General features: G+C 36.7%; 2 protein-coding genes and 1 long non-coding RNA gene across 3 annotated transcripts; 2 read left to right on the plus strand and 1 right to left on the minus strand.

The window, feature by feature from the left end:
• Positions 1-3,537: 3,537 nt before the first annotated feature.
• Positions 3,538-4,671, minus strand: LOC120154638 (transcription factor bHLH87-like). Its single transcript, XM_039166315.1, has one exon. The coding sequence runs from the start codon at positions 4,669-4,671 to the stop codon at positions 3,538-3,540; it is 1,134 nt and encodes a 377-aa protein (XP_039022246.1).
• Positions 4,672-9,180: 4,509 nt separating this feature from the next.
• On the plus strand, positions 9,181-18,060 carry LOC120154639 (histone H2A-like). The gene is made up of 2 exons (XM_039166316.1): positions 9,181-9,354; positions 17,821-18,060. The coding sequence occupies exons 1-2, from the start codon at positions 9,181-9,183 to the stop codon at positions 18,058-18,060; spliced, it is 414 nt and encodes a 137-aa protein (XP_039022247.1).
• Positions 18,061-18,168: 108 nt separating this feature from the next.
• LOC120154652 lies at positions 18,169-18,904 on the plus strand. Its single transcript, XR_005518897.1, has 3 exons — positions 18,169-18,353; positions 18,442-18,641; positions 18,724-18,904. It is a non-coding gene; the product is annotated as an uncharacterized LOC120154652 (long non-coding RNA).

Raw genomic sequence — 18,904 nt, forward strand, 5'->3', positions numbered from 1 at the left:
TTAATAGAAAGGGATTCGTGGTCGATTACGTTTAGGGAAGGATTAACACCCCTACAACGCCCAAAATTGGTACTTTTTAATTATAAATTGTCTCTATTATTGGAAATTTAAAAATTCAAAGATATATTTAATTCATAATTCTGTTATTTCAAATAATTTTAAAAATATATATTAATATACATAAATAAGATATTTATATATTTAGAAATATCAGAAAAGGGCTTCTAGGTACTTTAAGACAGCTCTTTTCTTCAATATAAATAAATAACTAAAAATATAATTTAATAATTTAAATAAAACTAAATTATAATTTTTATAATATTTAATTATTTAAAATACCAGAATAGAACATCCAGTTATATTAAGACTGTCATTTTCTTCGATATTAAAAATAAATAAACATTATTATTTAAACAAATATATATATATATATATATGACTAAGATTAAATAAAAATAAAATGAAATATAATAACTAAAGTATAATAATAGATATAAATTTGCAATTAGATAATAATCAAATAAAATAATTAAAATTATAACAATAAATTTAAAAAAAATAAATAAACTTATGGTACAAAAAACTAATATATATCAGTAATTAAAATGTAAAATACCAAAATTAAGGCTCTAATTCAAAATATTATGAAATTTATATAATATTAGTGTAATTTAATTTTAATTATTAACCAATGATTAAAATATAAATTATTAAAATCTGAGAGACTAAATCTGTTATTTACCATAAATATATACATTTACTGATAATGACTAAATTATAAAAAATAAAATTAGAAGATCGAATTAAAAAGTATAGGAATTGATTTTAGTGACCAAGATAGAAATTTACAAAGCTAGGATGACTACGCGAGTGGTTTGACCCGTGCGCGAAATTATAGATATACCCCTACCCAAAACGGCGTCGTTTGGGAGGGGTATATAAGACCAAATGGCTGGCCCATAGGGCCAGCATCCCTCATTTCCTCTCTTCTTCGTCTCTCTCTAACTGAGAGAGTTTATAAAACTCTCTCGTCTCTCTCTAACTTCCTCTAACCAGAGGGAATTCCGGCAGTCGCCGGACACCGTACTCTGGTGTCGGTCTCCACCGCCGGCCACCGTTAATGGTGGCCGGAAAATTACATATACCTTAAATCGAAGCCCTGCTTTCCCTAAAGCCAAATCCGAGGGTATTTTAACCTAGATCATTACCAAAATATGTAGATCTAAGGTTCTTTACCTTCGACCTTTCGGTTTCAAAGATGTAGGGAGGCTCTGATGACGGCAGTTCCCTTGGTAAGTCTCCTTTCCTCTCTCTCCTTCTTTATTTGGTTGCTGTTGGGTGTTGATTTGCTCTCGTGTCTGTAGTTCTTGCTCTGGTTGTTCGTATCTCTTTCTCTGTCTTTTTTTTTTTTTTTTTTTTCTGTTTTCTGTCCTCTCTCCCCCTTTTGTTTTGCAGGATCCGGTGGCTTTTATAGCCACCACCAAGCCATGCTAGGACCGGTCTAGAGGGGGAAGTTCGGTGAGTCACCGAGCTATGTGGTGACTCACCCCATAGCCGTGACATGTGGGGAGCAGCTGGCCTTCTGGAGACTTCTGGCGAGGGCGGCGGCAGCTGGAACGTCTGGAAGCAACGGCGGCAGCCACGTGGTTGTTCTGGAATCTTGGAGGCGGCTGGGGATCACTGGAAGCAGCGGCTGGGAGCTAGGGTTTGAAAACCCTAGCTAAAACCCTAAATCAATTTAGGGTTTCCATTTGGGTATGGGTCGATTCTGGTTTGGCCTGGGATTTGGGCTTGTAAACGGGCTTTCAGTTTTGTAATTTATTTATATAATAATAATAATAATATATATTAATAATAATAATAAAATTAATAATTTTAATTTTAATGAAAGTGAAAAATTAATGTCTTCAATATGTTCCCTCACACTCCCCATATTGAATGTGTGTGCCTATTGGAGCTTTGTTGATACTAGCTTTCACTTGTGGGTACCTGTAATTCTTTATTTTATGACAAGAATTCTGATTAATTACATCACTTCTTGTTATACTATTGTAAATTATATTTCCGAAAATATAATATCTCCGCTATCCTATTAAGATTACCTCCAAATAAACTCGTTGGAGATCAAGAATATGAGATTCATTGGTATATAAACTTGAGAGATTTGTCAAGATGATAGTCGATGATTGTATTTATATAACCATTGACAAAGTTTATACATACCAATAATAACCTTAAACTTCACACAAACAAGCAAAAAGGAATCAATATATAACATCAATGATAGGTAGGAGGAAATGATTTTTTTTTTTCTGGGGTTACTTCTACTTGAAGTATTCTCCTGACAGTTTTCCTTTATATATTTCCTTGTTAATATTATCGATTAACAATTGAGTTATTATCGATTGTATCTATTCACTCAAGTTAGAAAGGGTGAACTACAACTTAATCTCTTGTCCCATCAACACTTCTACTAATACAATTTTGTCTTGCAATTCTTTTGGGTTTTTGTGGTTTGATTTTACAATTTGGATAGCCTATCACAATGGAGCAGAGTAGCCGAGTAGACATGCCCCTTGGTTGAGCTAATAGTCACCAGTCAGCTCTCAGCAGCACGCAAAGGCAAAGCTAGTTGTCCATATGACACCAGTGCAACGGCTAAAATCACAACGGCTCAACACAAAGTCAATTCTCTCAACTTGCAACTCCAAATAAGCTTGTGCACATGCAAATTGGTTATTTTGTAACCCCAGCCTGAGATATGGGCCAATTTTTCAACAGAATTGTCTAAATTTAGCATATACTTCCAAACCACAAAAGCTTGATCCAATCAAAACCCACCTTGGTCTTCACCTTTACAAGAAAAAACTGACGCATTTAAAATATTATCAAAAACCCACATCATCATCATCATAATGGAGACATTATTAGTTGGATGATTCTAGGGATTAGATAAAGCAATAAAACAGAATTGGGAGTTGAATAACCATATATTACAAATGGACCTGCCAAAAAAGAAGTATAAACATGTGCTGAGCAATTAGATTCCAGGGTGGATTTCAAGAGCACGCTTTGGGTTGAATCAGGAGACCGGACAGAGAATGTTATTGTTTTGCTTTGGTTAGCTAAACAAAGAACACATTAAGAAAAACCAAAAGGAAAAAAATAGCTTTTGAAAGTACATAGAAATACATTAAACAAATTGTATTAAACAGAGTAGTAAAGTGATGATCAGAATCACTTTTCTTTGCCCTTGGTCTTAATCATAAGTGCTATAATTCCAGACCCTTTTTCTTATGAGAAAAGGTTATCAAGAACTAAGCCCCTTTCTGCTTTTGGGTGATAGATACAATGATGGTGATAATCAGAAAATCTATCATTATAAAGATTCTTTTGATACTACGTAATGATGAAAATGATGATAACCAAGGGATTTGGATTAGTTTTTTTTCCAATATACTAGTACTTGTTCTGAGACTGGGACATGTTAACCATTAATGGAGGGTTATGAAGTGATGATACAATAGTTTGTTTTTTTCAACCCTGTGGATGGTTGATATGATTAGGGTTTTGGAGTGGTAAATAAGAGAAATCAAGGTCAGTAGGGGGACAATGCATTTGGTCAAGCTTGTTGCCTAAGTTTTCTAGTGCCTTGACTTGGGACCTAAGGAACTTTAGATAATTTGCAGCCTCATCAAGCATTGAAGCAGTATCCATCTTGGTTCCACCAGGAACCAGCTTCTGCAAAACCCTAATTCTCTCACTTATCCTCTCCCTCCTTTGCCTTGCTGCGACGGTTTGTGGATCCGTCGATATCCTGACGTTCTTCCTCTTCGATTTCTCCACCACTTCCAACCCTAAGTTCATCGGCCTGAATGCTGCAGCTCGATAAATCATCTCTTTCATCTGTGCAATGGCCTCTGGATCAGGCTCTTCAATGGAAGAAGATACTGATGAACTTGCAGGCTGCTGAAAGTTGATATTCGATGAGCTCGGATGCTTTTCCGATCTGATTTTCTTTGCTTTCGGTGGGTTATCCGGGATGAGCCTAAAACCACCTTCTGTTGCAGAAGAGTCAGTATGAAGGAGATTGAAGAAACCGAAATTTAACTCACTTTGATCATTCTTTCTCTTTGAAGAATTACTAGACTTTGTTTGTGATGGGTCTGAAGCATTTTGGGACACTATTTCGTCGAGCTCGTTTACCAGACAATTGAAATCTTTGCTTCCCGTATTTGAGCCACTGTTTTCAGACTCTCCTGATGAAACTGCACTGCTAGCAGCGAAGTTCCATAGACTTTTACAACCAGAGAAAATCATGGAAATCCCATCATCTTCAACTGATGTATCAGTGTTGCTATTAGTACCAGACATCAAACAATCAAAGGACTCGAGAGAGCCTGCTGTTCTACCACCACCAATGATGACTTGTGAGTGAACCTGATTACCATAAGCTCTATTCATCAAAGGAGAAAAGCAAAGCCCTTGTGTTAAAGCATCTTCCCAGAAGATATCCTCTGGCAGATCATCGATTTTGGCACCATACATGGAAGAATTTGAAGAGTTGGGAATTGAGAAACAACCATCCTCCATATCGTTTCGCTGATTGTTCCACGAAGGCAATGATTTTGCTTCAATTTCTGAAAAGTCGACCCATCCCAATCCATCCATGGAAGAAACTATATCTGAGCCAAAGAACAACAAAAATCTTGTTATTATCCGGCCAAAAGAAACCAAAGAGTGACGAATATGATCATTATCAACCAAAAAAAAAAGCAACAGCTAAAGTCAGTACTGGGCAACTGGAGTTTGTCTTGTATGGAACATAACAAAATTCGATGAAATTTCAGCAAAAAATCATCCAACAAAAGATAAACATAGAAATGAAAGCAATCAAGAAACAAGGAAAACACAAATAATTCATCTACCTTGAGCTGTTGTAGAGAGAAGTACTCACAAAGTATAAGTTGAACGCATGCACGCTTATATAGATAGAACTTGAAAAATGTAAAAAGGGGTGGCGAAATATAATATAATTTCATGTTTGAAAAAGATAAGGCTTTTTGGTCGGCTTGGGTGGGCGTGTAAGAGCATATTTCTGCAGACGATTGCATCAGATATCAGAGAAGGTAGCATTTCTGAATGAAATAAAAACTATATAGTATATAATTTGGTTCATTTTAATACGTCAAATGTCAATGCACGCGCGCCAGAGAGCAATTTCACATTGGAACTCTAGGTGTACGCAGCAGGGGGCTTGGAGCTGGGTTAAATTACTAATTAAAGGTACCAGTTTCTGGTTTGTATTTTGCAAGTGAAAGAATAAACGTCAGAAGGTGGAATTAGCAGAATATTTAACTCAGATTTCTACACTATATAAGCTCTTTCCCGATACAAGGCTTGATTAATTAAGACCTGAAAGTGCACCGGAGACAAGGTTTGTTCTTTATTTAAATTTAACAATAAATTTATATAAATATTACAATATACTAGTATAAAAGCCATTAAAAAATTATTTTTCGCAGTAAAATAATAGGTCAAGATAGAGCACAATGTCATATGTTAAATGGTTATTGCTAAAGAATTGGAGGTCCAAAACAATCTGATCCCCACCTCGGCCGTTTGAATATTTGTCCTTGGACGTGCAGGCTTATGAGCACAACTTCATATTGTACTCGAATTAGGTTAAAGAATCTTCATTTTCATGTATTGTTTCCTAATTTCGGCTTTTATTTGATTTCCTAGTTCAATTTCTTCTTTTTCTATTTTTTTAGAAATAACCATGTTTGAATATGGATATAAGAATGGAAATGACACGGCGATTAAATTTATTTATTAATGTGACGTCAATTTTTTTGTTTAAAAATCAACGTTGATAATCATTTTATAATATTCAATAACTCGAGTGATCGATTTATATTATTTTATACTCGAGTGACCTAACTAAAAAGTTACCTACAAGCAATGGATTATCTGCATAATTTACCCATATAACAATTTATCATTCCTTTACTATAAACACACATGCATGCTGATTAAATTGACCGTCATCTTACCTCTTTTGGAGAGGGGGATTTTAATATCACAAAATTAAATAATTCAGAAAAAAAAGCTTATGATGCTCTTACACACCCACCAAGCTGACCAAAAAGCCTCATCTTTTCTCAAACCCCCACATTACACCTTTCAACTCAATTTATGAAATTATTATATTTTAATGAGTTATCCTTTTTCCTTATATATTTTCCATTATGATCAACCCTTAACAGAAAATATTCTCTTCTAATATGTATATATATATAAGATAGCTCCTTTTATCTTCCTGTCTATATGAGCATGTTCTTGTGTTACATACCATAAAGGTGAAAAACATTATTCTTATATCATAGAGGTTCTGATATTTATAAACAATGACACTTTACTTCTTATCAGTTATCATCCGTATCTTTTGAGAAGAGAATAATAGTCCGTGACATGCACCTGCACAAAAAAGAGAGGGGCGGCTTAGTTTTTGACAACCTTTTCAATATGCAAAAGGCTTGGCAATTATAGCACCTATGATTAAGATCACTTTAGTCTTGTTTAATGCTTGCTTTGTTTAGCTAACCGAAGCAGCAGACATTCTCTAAAGAATCTGAGTCTGCAGGCAGAGGCAGTGGTCCTGTTGTTTGACTCAAACCCAAAGCGAGCTCTTGAAAATCAACCCCAATCTTAATTGCTCAGCACATGTTTATGCTTCCTTTTTATCAGCTGCTTTTGTAATATATGTGGGTTATTCAACTCAGACTCAGAGCTCTGGCGTATACTTCATGCAATCCCTAGAATCATCCAACTAATGATGATGGTGGTAGTGAATATTCTTATACATGTGATTAAAGCTGTTCGACCTTGTTATGCAAGGGTGATAAATAAATGTGGGTTTGTGGTTTGGAGATTGCATGCTGAATTTAGATTGTGTATTGAGAAAGAAAGCATATGGGTTTTGTTTTGTCATTGAAACGGACTCAAAATAACCGATCTGCGTGTGCGCATAAGACTATTTGGGGGGTTGGAGTTGGGATAATTGACTTTGCTTTAGCGGTTGTAATTGTAATTGTAGCTAGTGAAGCGGTGTCATGTGGGCAGCTATATTTTCCTTGTGTGCCGCTGAGGGTTAGACTTATTCACAAGAACTTAATTACTTGTATTCATCAAGATGGTGGGTTTTGAGTCAGATTTTTAAAGGATAAACTACATATTTAGTCAAATAAATTCCAGCATGTTTCTATTTTAATCACCCAACTTTTATAATTTTCAATTTTATCTATAAAGTATAAACTTTCAAATTCCGGTCTTTTTGGTCACTTGACCGTTAAGTTCCAAACACCAACACCAAAAAGTTGTGTTTTGGGTATTTGTTTCTGAAATATACCTGAACTTTTAATCTTCTCTCTCCCATGACAGATATCCTTCTCCAACATTGCTCGATCGACGATGACCATCATTGCGATTTAACTAAATCTGACACATTCTCCTTTCTCCCCATTTATGTGATTTCCATCCTCTAATCAACTTAGAATCAAAATATATTTATGATCTCCTCATTATCAATTCTCTACCATTCGAATTTGGAAGAAAATAATCCAATGTCATTGAATTAAAGAGAGTCCAAAATCTAAGTCTGAGAGGAAACTTTCAGAGTTTCCCCCCCCATAAATTTATCAAAAATTTAAACGACCATAAATACTTAATGGTTGAGACATAAAAGAGAGAACTCCAAAAAATTAATGATAAAATTGAAAAGTCTAAAAGTTGAGCGACCAAAACTGAAACATAGAAAAAGTTGGGCAACTAAATAAATAATTTTTACATTTTTTGTATTAATATGAGATAAGTGTAAACTCTTAACCTTTTGACATTAAAAGCTGCATCTATGATGTTCGAACCCGGATACTCAAGGAATAACAACAATTCCTTTATCAATCACATGGTTCGTGCCCATTTTTAAATTCAAAACAATATGTTTGAAACTAAAAGAATATTTTTTTTTCAAATTTAATTATGACATATATAAATTTTAAGAAACTAAATTAAAGTCAATTCAATGATAGCTGGGAGTGTAGGGCCAAGCTTCAAGTTGCAGCATGGCAAGTTAAGTTGATTTTCAAATGTTCCTTTAGCACAAATTCTTGGCGTTCCAACACAACTTATCCATTGGCAGAAGAATAGGTGCCATTGATAATACCTCACCTAAGTTGCACCCTTAAAACACCATATTCCAACTAAATAATTATTTGACTCTTCAAATAGTCCTCCAGAGTTCAGGTTCGGGTTAGCTCTAAATAACGTGTGAGTAATCAAAATTATATTGTACATGCACTATTTAATTTATATATATATATATATATATATATATATATATATATATATATATATATATATTATAAATACGAGTAATATAATATAAACTATTAATAATTAAATTTACTCATAATTGTGTATAAGGTGATATGATAAAGCGTGTAATTATTAATATCTCGTCAATATAATTATTACTACCTCTCTCCTACTAAATGAAAAGGTATTGAAAGAAAATAAAGAAATAGTCCACCAAAAAGATTGGAGAGGAAAAGGAAAGTGGTAGATGGATTTCATTTCAAGGAGCTGCCTGAAACATCCTTAAATACCACGACAACTGAAGCAAAGGACGAAGAAAAGAGCATCACAATCACATACCCTTTATTCGACCAGACAATGATGAACGATATCAATGGTTATTGCAACGACAAAGTTGTGTTAATCGAACCCCCATGAGATTTTGCTCCCTAGTACTAATTCTGCGCCATCATCGCTCGAAGAACTGCAGTTCCCTGATTTCAAAATGGCCATTTGATTGCAACACTAGCAGAGATAACAATAACAACAACAACAAGATGATGATGATTTCAATGCTACTTATGGAAATTAACCAAATTAAACAATGGAATAGATCATTATGCTTTGTTGTTTCAACAAACTGCAATTAAAGTATTATGCAAAAGGTCAAAGAAGGATCATAAATAGGAAACGAAATACAAAAAGTCATAATGACATGAAAGGGACTATAAAAGCAAAAATCTCCCCCCTAATCTTTTTCTCATCAAACACAAGCTTCTCACTCCCTCCTCCGAGCAATCCAACACCATAATGTCTCTCCTTTGAATGGGAAAATATACCTTGTTATTGAATGCATGGATAAGGATAGCTGCAAGGTTCCATTCCCATTGCCCACAAACTGCACGCTTGTACTACCATCCTCCTCCTCACTCTGATGACCGCCACCTCTTCGACCGCGGCTCCACCGATGTGACCACTGATCTGAGCCAGACGGGTCAGGTTCAGGACCCTCTTCCAAACCCAAGAGTTGCCAAAACTTCTATGTCGCTTGACTTCACTGACTTCATTTTTAATTCATTTTCATGAAGAGACCGAGATTGTGAACAAATTATGATCACAATGTTAAGATTTTTTTCATTATATTTCTTCTTTATTATAATCGGAAATGAAAATGATAAATTTTTAACTCAATATTTTCATCAGATCCATGCACGTTCTCTCACTATGATTGTTTCTTGTTTTGCAAAATATATTTTTACAGATTATTGACAATATTTATACATCTATTACAATAGAATTAACAGGAGTCCATTTCGGTTCCATGAATTTATATGGGGGATTTGGCTTGAACTCTGAACCTAGAGTGGTCTAGTTCATATAATCGTTGATAAGCATTCCTACCTATAAATTTAAAACGACAACAATATAAAAGGAATTGGCGTCCATGATCATCTAATTCACCCTAAAAGTTGAAATGTACCTCTCTAGGTACACAAATTACAAAAACCTAATATTGGATCATCGAAATTATCTTGTGATTGTTCGAATGTGTTGAATTTTCGAAGAACTTGTCACGTGATTGAAGTTGAGTTTGAAATTTGAGCCTCTATGTATATCTGGATTAAGTTTGAATTTATGACAAGTTGAGCCTGAGGCCCTGAGCTAAGAAAAACAAGTAGCGATTATAATACCTCTTTACAAAATAAAAAATAGTGGTGATTGTGGTATTATTATAATTTTAAGTGTTGTATCATTTATACCATTGAAATTTTAATTTTTTTTAATTATATCACTGAACTTTGATTTTCGTTTCAATTATACCAGTGAACCGTTAAATCGTTAACAATCGTATTAAAACGACGTTGTTTTGGTGAGGTATCTACGTCAGCAGCTAGCATTCGTCAGTCACGTTATCGTGCTATTAATGATTTAACGGTTCAGTGGTATAATTGGAACTAATATCAAAGTTTAATGTTATAATTAAAAAAATAAAAATTTACACCTAAATTTCGATGGTATTTGATGAGTGTACCCTTATAATAAAAAACTAATTATAAGTTTATTCAGCGAAATCTTCTTTGTAACAATCTATTTGGCTGGAAATCGTTGAAATTTGGAGATGAACGGCCAAAACCCCCCAAAAGGCAAAACAAGGGTCACAAATAGGAAACAAATAACAAAATGAAAAGGTCAGAATGGCCGGAAAGAAACTGGGAAATGGATTATAAAATCGATACTCTCCCTTCATCATTTTTCTCAATTCTCATCCTCTGTCTGGAGCAAGAGAAAGATACTAAAGGCTAAACAAATATTTGAATGGGAAAATACTCGGAGTTGTTAGATGCAGGTGTGAGAATAGCTGCCAGGTTCCATTCCCACTGTCCACAAACTACAGGCTTATACTATCATCCTCCTCCCAACTCCGACGGCCGTCATCACTTTGACCATAGCTCCGTCTCCAGTCTGGATCGGAAAAGTCAAGTTCAAGATCATCACCTCAAATTCCAAGGCTACCATACCGCTTCACTCTCCTCACCTCATTTTGTATTTTGTTTCGTAAACAAAATTTTCACCTGAAAGTTTGATACTGTTTTGATCCAAACTTTTTCTTTTGTATACATAAAATATTTTTAAATTTTCACTTAATGATTTCTTTTGTTTATTTCTCATTCTCTTTATGCGTCTATCAATGGTTGGTTTTGCTTCTTTTATTTTGTCATAGATTAATCTGATTGATGCATTGATGAATGGTGAGTGCATGGCTCTCGTGCACCATCGGACAGAGGATAGAAAGGTCGTCATGGCTAAACTAAACCGCTGGCTAGATGATATCAAAACGTGGTATCTCAGAAGAATCTAAAAATATATTTGGCCCTTCTCACATCTCGAGATCTTCAGAAGACACGAATAGAATGTATTCGAAAGAAAAATCTCGAATATCTAATATTTATTAAAAAAAACACGATCTATTAACATGACTTTGATAAATTCACATAATTTACTAGAGCTAAATACACCACCAACTAATTATATCCACCTAATCTTTTAGACTACGAGTAGTCATGACGACGCTGCGTCTATTACTAGATCCAAAATCTATTATAAAATTTCTTGATCGAGATCGAGAGAAAGAATGACACCACTTCACTCTCACTCACACTCACACTCACACTCACACTCACACTCATCTCTCTTCTATCTCTTTATAAAGAAGGAGAACCTTAGCATCGATCAACAATCGTTTTTCCCGGTTGCAACTTTCCATCTAAATTAGGAGTGAACCATCTATAACCGCCACAACCCATTTATCTTATGAACAAAAATGTTATTACTTCGCTGGAAAATGTTATTTTTGCTGAATGTAACGTTTTGTCATTGCACCGAATTAGGTGACCAAAAAATATATTTTAGAAGTTAAATGATAGAAAAAGGATTAAAGTGAGGTGATTTATCGGACAATCTTTCTAAAGTAAGATTTTAAAAAATAAATCATGTATAGAATTTTTGTCGACTACACTATATATATATATTAGAATGACTTGTTTAGAAACTTTGGCAAAGAATAATAAATTTTGTTGTACCAAATCGTCCTATACTCAAATCGTAACCGGCGTAAACTACATATCAGATGCGGCTTACTTCGAAACCGGTGTGAGCGAGAGGATATTACTTGAATTCCAAGCAACTGTGCAGCAGCAGGCTTGGCATTTGAGAAGCTTTCCTGAAGGGATCCGGAACTGTTATAATATAAGCCTGAAAACGGGTGATAAATACTTAATCAGAGCACTTTTTGTTTACGGAAACTATGATGGGAAAAATGAAATTCCCAGATTGATCTTCACCTGGGACCTAATTTCTGGGGAACCGTGGTTCTTACAAATGTATCAACTGATTCAACAATGGACATTATCCATTCCTTCAAATCATTTGCATGTTTGTCTTGTTTAGGGGTGTAAACGAGCCAAGTCGAGCTCAAATATCGCTGAACTCGACTTGAACTCGAAACCATTTATAATAAGTTCGACTCGACTCGAAAACTCACGAGCCTAAAATTTTCAAACTCGACTCGAACTCGAAATATAATATTGAAACTCGACTCGAACTCGAAAAAAACTCAAACTCAAAAAAAATATTAAGAACTCGATGTTAAAAGTTTCAAAGTTTCAAAGTTTGGCAACCAACTTTGGAAAATGTTTTTTCAAAGTTTGGTAAATGTTTTTTTGAAAAATGTTTTTCAAAGTTTGGTAAAATTTTGGTAGATGTTTGTTGAAAATAGGAATGGGTAAATTCACTTTAGTCATTGCACTTTAGGGTATTTTCAAAGATTAGTCCCTAAGTTTCTACTATAAATACCCTTACCCATTTAGCTTCAAAATCATCCCAAAACATTTCTTTCTTCCTATACTAGAGAGTTTTCTTGTGAGTAGTGAGTGTTTTGTAAACACCTGTAAATTTTCTCTCTTAGTAAAAGATCTGCAGCAGCCCGGAGACGTAAGCACAATTGGCTGAACTCCGTTATCAATTTTCGGGTATTATTTTTCCGCTTTTATTTCGCATTCTCACTAATCTGATTATAGGGAAATTACTTGTACTCGGTTTATTTTCCTAACAACTGGTAATCAGAGCTTTTGGTTGTGAATTTTGTCAAATTTCTGCGAGGTTACTATTCATTACTATTCACGTGAATAGTGAATTTCGTGAATAGTGAAATTCGGTCGGCGATACGAGTTTATCGACGGTGGTGTTCTAATACACGGTGATTCGCAAGAATTGTCAGAAACGATCCAAACGAAGCCAGATTGAAGAGAAGGTGAAAATTGAAAAGTTCGATGGTGCGGACTTTGGCTTTTGGAAGATGCAGATTGAAGATTTTTTGTACCAGAAAAATCTATATCAACCTTTCTCAGGAAAGCAACCAGAGGGCATGAAGGATGAAGATTGGGCTCTTCTCGACAGACAAGCCCTCGGAGTTATCCGACTGACGTTATCCCGCAATGTTGCTTTTAACATAGCAAAGGAAAAGACCACGGCGGGTCTTATGGCGGCTCTCTCCAGTATGTACGAGAAGCCATCGGCCTCAAACAAAGTTCATTTGATGAGGCGATTATTTAATTTGCGGATGGCGGAAGGGGCATCGGTGGCACAACACCTAAATGAACTCAACACAATCACAACCCAGTTGAGTTCAGTGGAAATTGAGTTTGATGATGAAGTTCGAGCTTTAATTCTCTTATCATCTCTACCAGACAGTTGGAATGCTACTGTTACAGCAGTCAGCAGTGCGTCGGGAAATAGCAAATTAAAATTCGACGATGTTTGGGATCTGGTATTGAGTGAAGAAATTCGACGAAGAGAATCGAGTGAAGCATCAACCTCCTCAGCCTTGCACACGGAGTCTAGAGGGAGAACTTCAGAAAAAAAATTCAAATCGTGGCAGATCAAAATCCAGAAGGGGAAAATCAAGAACAGGAAATAAAGATTTTACCTGTTATAATTACGGCAAGAAGGGTCACTTCAAAAGAGATTGCCGAGCATCGAAGAAAAATACCGGCGCACAGGAATCTGCCAACATGACGGAGGAGACAGGTGATGCCATGATTTTAAGTGTCAACAGTCCGATTGAATCATGGATCTTGGATTCAGGGGCATCTTTCCACTCCACCCCATGCCGAGAAATCATGGAGAACTATGTCAGTGGTGATTTTGGGAAGGTTCATCTAGCTGATGATGAAACCTTGAAGATCGTCGGAAAAGGAGACATCCGACTAAAGCTGCCAAACCAGACCACCTGGAAGCTGACAGGAGTGAGACATATTCCTGGCCACAAAAGAAATCTGATTTCTGTTGGACAGCTTGATGGAGAAGGATATAGTACAACTTTTTCAGGCTGTGAATGGAAGATTACCAAATGAGCACTCGTCATTGCTCGTGGTAAGAAGACCGGTACTCTCTATGTAACCTCAAATTTAGAGAATATCATTGCAGTAGCAGATGCTGTTGGAAAATCAAACCTATGGCACCAAAGGCTCGGCCATATGAGCGAGAAAGGAATGAAGATACTTCTGTCAAGAGGGAAGTTGCCGGATCTAAAGAATGTAGATGTCGGACTATGCGAGGATTGCATCTTTGGAAAACAAAAGAAAGTCAGTTTTACAAAGATTGGCAAGACTCCCAAGGCAGAAAGGTTAGAATTTGTTCATACTGATGTATGGGGACCATCCCCTGTTCCATCTCTTGCAGGCTCACTATATTATGTCACCTTCATCGATGATTAAACAAGGAAGGTGTGAGTTTATTTTCTGAAGAAGAAATCAGAAGTTTTTGATACCTTCAAAAAATGGAAGGCCATGGTGGAAAATGAGACTGGTTTGAAAGTCAAGCGGTTGAGGTCTGACAATAGAGGAGAGTACAGAGATAATAGTTTCAGAGATTTCTGCGCAAACAATGGGATCAAGATGGAGACAACAGTTCCCATAAAATCGCAGCAGAATGGCGTAGCAGAGCGCATGAACAGAACTCTGAATGAACGTGCCAGAAGCATGAGGATACATGCCGGATTGCCCAAATTTCTATGGGCTGAAGCTATCAACACTGCAGCTTACCTGATCAACCGTGGGCCCTCAGTTCCTTTGGATGGCGGAATACCAGAGGAAGCTTGGAGCAAGAAAGAAATAAACCTTTCACACTTAAGAGTGTTTGGTTGTATTTCTTATGTACACATAAACTCTGCTGAAAGAAGTAAACTTGATGCCAAGTCCAACAAATGCGTCTTTGTTGGTTACGGTGGTGATGAGTTCGGTTACCGGTTTTGGGACTACGAAAATCGAAAGATCATCAGAAGCCGAGACGTCATTTTCAATGAAAATGTGATGTACAAAGATAGGTCAACCGCAGAATCAAGTAATACCGAAGCTGAAACAAAGGAATTTGCTGAGTTCGAGGAGATTTCTGGAAATGATGTTCAGATCAATCCTGAAGCAGTTCAAGAAGAACCACACACACCAGAACTGAGACGCTCCTCCAAAATTCCTAAACCAACCCAACGGTATTCGCCTTCTTTGCACTATTTGTTGCTGACTGACAATGGTGAACCAGAGTGCTATGATGAAGCAATGCAGGTGGAGGATTCAGTCAAGTGGGAGTCTTCCATGAAAGATGAGATGGACTCGCTTATGTCAAATCAGACGTGGGAATTAGCTGAATTACCACCAGGCAAGAAAGCGCTCCATAACAAGTGGATTTACAGGATCAAAGAAGAACATGATGGGAGAAAACGCTACAAAGCAAGATTGGTTGTCAAAGGTTTTCAGCAAAAAGAAGGTATTGAATACAATTAAATTTTCTCTCCAGTCGTAAAACTGTCTACAATCAGACTGGTGTTGAAAATTGTAGCTGCGGAGAATTTACATCTTGAGCAGTTAGATGTAAAGACAACTTTCCTTCATGGTGATTTGGAGGAAGAGATCTATATGAGGCAGCCAGAAGGCTTCATAGAGGCAGGCAAGAAAAACCTGGTATGCAGGTTGAAGAAGAGCTTGTATGGTTTAAAACAAGCTCCTAGACAGTGGTACAAGAAGTTCGATAGTTTCATGCGTAGCAGTGGTTTTACCAGATGCCAAACAGATCATTGTTGCTACATCAAGAGGTTCGATAATAGTTTCATTATTTTATTGTTGTACGTTGATGACATGCTCGTTGCAGGCTCAAACATGCAAGAGATCATAAACTTGAAGCAGAAATTGTCGAAGCAGTTTGCTATGAAGGATCTGGGCGCTGCAAAGCAGATTCTTGGGATGAGGATCAAGAGAGACACAAAGTCGGGGACTTTGATGTTATCACAGGCTGAGTACATCAACAAAGTACTCTCCAGGTTCAACATGCAAGATGCTAAACCAGTAAGTACACCTTTAGGTGTTCATTTCAGACTCTCCAAAGACCAATCACCAAAGACGGAGGAAGAACGTGCACACATGGTGAAGGTGCCGTATGCCTCAGCAATTGGAAGTCTGATGTATGCCATGGTTTGTACCAGACCAGATATTGCTCATGCAGTGGGAGCTGTTAGCAGGTACATGAATAATCCGGGCAAGCTACACTGGGAAGCAGTCAAATGGATCCTCAGATATCTTCGGGGTACCACAAACAAAGCACTTTGTTTCAAAGGTGGAGATATGATACTGACAGGCTATGTAGATGCTGACTTAGCCGGAAATGTCGACATCAGAAGGAGCACTACAGGGTATGTCTATACTCTAGGAGGAACTGCAGTGAGTTGGGTTTCTCAACTACAGAAGATAGTTGCTCTCTCCACAACTGAAGCAGAATATGTCGCTGTTACGGAAGCCAGCAAGGAGATGGTTTGGCTCCAAAGTTTCTTGGAAGAGTTAGGCAAGAAACAAGAAAACAATATCTTGTATTGCGACAGTCAAAGTGCTATCCATCTAGCAAAGAATCCGTCTTTTCATTCCAGGACAAAGCACATACAATTGAGATATCATTTTATCCGGTCTCTTCTGGAAGATGGGATTTTGAAACTTGAAAAGATTAGTGGAGCTCAAAATCCGGCAGACATGTTGACAAAGATGGTGACTACGGACAAACTGAAGTTGTGTTCATCTTCAGTTGGCATGCTAGAATAACAAGACCATACATGCTGCTGCATTGATCGAGGTGTGAAGACATATTAAAATCAGTCTTCAAGTGAGAGATTGTTAAAAGTTTCAAAGTTTCAAAGTTTGGCAACCAACTTTGGAAAATGTTTTTTCAAAGTTTGGTAAATGTTTCTTTGAAAAATGTTTTTCAAAGTTTGGTAAAATTTTGGTAGATGTTTGTTGAAAATAGGAATGGGTAAATTCACTTTAGTCATTGCACTTTAGGGTATTTTCAAAAATTAGTCCCTAAGTTTCTACTATAAATACCTTTACCCATTTAGCTTCAAAATCATCCCAAAACATTTCTTTCTTCCTATACTAGAGAGCTTTCTTGTGAGTAGTGAGTGTTTTGTAAACACCTGTAAATTTTCTCTCTTAGTAAAAGATCTGCAGCAGCCCGGAGACGTAAGCACAATTGGCTGAACTCCGTTATCAATTTTCAGGTATTATTTTTCCGCTTTTATTTCGCATTCTCACTAATCTGGTTATAGGGAAATTACTTGTACTCGGTTTATTTTCCTAACACTCGATTCAAGCTCAATATTGAGCTCGATTCAAGCTCGATATTGAGCTCGATATTGAGCTCGATTCAAGCCACTAGCCTAGGCCATGAGCCTTAATGATGGCCCATAAACCCCGTCCGTAAGTTTGTTTTCACGCTAGTTGCCTCTTATTTATTGAGTTCAGCTTCCACTCCTTCCTCTTTCTCACTCAATTTGGGATTCTGCTTCACCACATTCTCCACCCTGAACACTGATTGGTTCTTTTTCTTTCATATGATTCTTAATTTGTTGTATTTCTGATTTTATTTCAGGTTCTGGAATTGGCCGGAAAAGCTGCACGTGATAACAAGAAGAACAGGATCATCCCCAGGCATGTGCTGCTCGCTATGAGGAACGATGAAGAATTGGGGAAGCTTCTCGCCGGCGTCACCATTGCTCACGGTGGATTCTTACCAAACATCAACCCAGTTTTGCTGCCAAAGAAGACTGAAATGGCCGCCAAAGAACCCAAGTCTCCATCGAAGACAACCAAGTCTCCAAAGAAAGCTTAGTCTGAATTAATAAACTTCAGTTACACCCCTTTTTGACACGGCAAATCGTGGCGTCCCTAAGGTTTCAAGATGGATGCCGCTCACGCCATTACTGGAGGCATGGGTGCACATTTTATCCTAAATGATGAACTGCATGGAGCTGTACGATCAAATGCATGCCATATAACTATTGAGTTATATTTTTTTAGTTCATTTTCAGAGGGAATCTGCACTCAAGAAGAAACATGAAGAGCTTCGCAAAAGTGTTCATGGAAGTCCCAATAATTCTTCTGTTGGTCATAGTGAAGTTTCAGGTTCGATCTTGCTTACTCGACGTTTGTACCGCATAGCCAATTGTATAAAGGATTGACCTTGATGTATTGCGTGCTGCCTCTTCTCAAGGTTCACAAGAAAGTCTACTCCGAAGTGGATTACTAATCAATGAAGCCAGACAAGTGTATGTCCCCTTAATTATCCCCAAGGATGCTAAATATTATACCGATAACAGAAACAAAAGTTCGATTCTGAACCCAGGACTATCAGGGAAAGCACATAGCAATGTAAAGAACATGATAAGTGCATTTGAGGGTAGTCTAAATCAGGTACATTGAGCATGATAAGTACATTGAAGTATTGTACATGATAAGCGCATGATTAAGATCACTGCAACATGATCTGCTGCAGGATGCCAGGCCTTCTATTAAACCACCGCCAAAAGTATATCCGACTAGAAAGATCAGAGCCGATTCTTCTCTAGCAAATTCATCATCTAAAGGAACTGAGCATTTGAAGGAGTCAACTGCTGCATGTATTCAAACAGAAAGAAAATTTTCAGATTTGAAGGACAGATTTAAAGTTAAAGGAA

This window comes from Hibiscus syriacus, unplaced genomic scaffold, assembly GCF_006381635.1.
Source record: "Hibiscus syriacus cultivar Baekdansim isolate YM2019G1 unplaced genomic scaffold, ASM638163v2 tig00111138_pilon, whole genome shotgun sequence".
Classification (NCBI taxonomy): Eukaryota; Viridiplantae; Streptophyta; class Magnoliopsida; order Malvales; family Malvaceae; genus Hibiscus; species Hibiscus syriacus.